This window comes from Carlito syrichta, unplaced genomic scaffold, assembly GCF_000164805.1.
Source record: "Carlito syrichta isolate Samal-C Ts95f unplaced genomic scaffold, Tarsius_syrichta-2.0.1 Scaffold309916, whole genome shotgun sequence".
Taxonomy (NCBI): domain Eukaryota; kingdom Metazoa; phylum Chordata; class Mammalia; order Primates; family Tarsiidae; genus Carlito; species Carlito syrichta.
The window spans coordinates 57,652-59,409 of NW_007254012.1; the positions used below are offsets into that span (position 1 = coordinate 57,652).

General features: G+C 40.3%; 1 protein-coding gene across 1 annotated transcript; it reads right to left on the reverse strand.

Annotated features, from left to right (window-relative positions):
- Positions 1-916: 916 nt before the first annotated feature.
- Positions 917-1,248, reverse strand: LOC110596560 (40S ribosomal protein S27-like). The gene has a single exon (XM_021717686.1). The coding sequence runs from the start codon at positions 1,222-1,224 to the stop codon at positions 970-972; it is 255 nt and encodes an 84-aa protein (XP_021573361.1). The 5' UTR covers positions 1,225-1,248; the 3' UTR covers positions 917-969.
- Positions 1,249-1,758: the final 510 nt, after the last annotated feature.

Genomic DNA, 1,758 nt, shown 5'->3' on the forward strand with positions numbered 1-1,758 from the left:
CGAGTCGCCTTTCGTGTGCCTGTAAAACGTGCAGGCCTGCACAGGCGTGATTTCGTTCTGAAGGCATTCCCTAAAGTGAGATCCAGGGAATAAAGAAGCACCTCCAACACCTGTAAGTGAGACTAGTGAGTAACATACAGAGTTTTGGAGGTAGAGGTTGGGACTGTCGTCCCTGTTTACTACTGACTGCATGGTATGAAGCATGCTATTTAACGTCACTGGTCACTGCTTTTAATCCATTACGTCTAGTGCCACATTTTAATTTTAGGGCTATTATGGAATAAACCTATCCCCAACTTTAGCATGCAAATATGTAAGTACATATGATGGTATATATGGTGATTGTATTCATTTTCTAGGTCCAAAAAATACCACTAACCGGGTGGCTTAAAATTAGAGAAATTTGTTGTCTCATAGTCCTTGAAACTAGACATCTAAAATCAAGGTGACTAAAAAGACCCTGCTCTCTCTGAAGCCTGTGAGAGAATCCTTCTTTGCCTTTTGTTTTTAGCTGCTTGGGGTTTGCTGGCAACAATGTGGCATTCCTGGGTGTGCAGCCCTGTAACTTCAGTCTCTGCTTTCATCATCGCATGACGCGCTCCTCTGTGTCTCCAGTCATTTTCCCTCTGTGCGTGTCCACCCATGTGTTCCTATTTCCCCTTCTTAGAGGACACCGGTCACAATGAACAGTCAGGGCCCACCTTAGTGACCTTCCCTTAACTAGATTAAATCTACAAAGACCCTATTTCTGAATAAGGAAATATTTACAGATTCTGAGGGGTTAGACATTTAACATATCTTTTCGGGGGAAGACATAATGCAGCTCATACCAGTGATCTATATCATGTTTCATATTACTTTGGATTATATAATTGATAGAATAGAAACTGGATTTGACATAAGACTTTTTTTTTTAATCCAAAATGTGTTTACTGGGGTGGTTTCCCATTCACCTTGATTGGGGTGCTTTCAGTGCTGCTTCCTCCTGAAGGAACATCCTTCTGTGAGCCTTGCTTTTCCTCCTGTAGGCTGACAGGGGACAGTGGAGCAGCCGACACACAAAACTACTGTTTGTGCATGGCTGAAGACCATGGTGATTTTATAGCATCCTGGGCATTTCACGTCCATGAAGTAGGAGTTGGGGCTCTGCACCAGGCGCTTCTTCTTATGTTTCCTCTTCTCCTCCTCTGGAGAGGGATGAAGGAGATCCTTTGCGAGAGGCATGTTCTTGTGGGAAGATCGTCACCGCCAGAAGAGCGACATAAGACTTTTCATGCATCTTAAAAGTCAGCAATTCTGAACATGATTTCCTACAACAGAAAGAAATTTGGGAAGAGAAAATGATGACTTTGATTTGGAATGGATTGCACTGAAACTGACATTTAGAGAGTCATTTATAATTGCTCATTAGAAAGATTTTGGTTTTAATTTCTATCTTCTCATAAATGTGTACAACTGCATCAACATAAGTGGAGGTATTACCCTAAGGCAGATTATAAATGATTTCAGGGAACTGGTTTGTTATTTTTATTATCTGTTCAGATTGACTGTTCAAACAAAGATATTCCCCCAAATATTCATTGCCACAGAGATTTTTGCTTCTATAAAGGATGTAAGCTTTCCTCCATTTTTTTCCTCTCACCTCTTAGACAAACCTAGTCATCTCAAAAAAACCTACTTCAGACTTTCTCCAAATGCCTATTCATACAAATAACAAAATAAATATTTGTGTCTAATAATAATTATACTTTACTCACT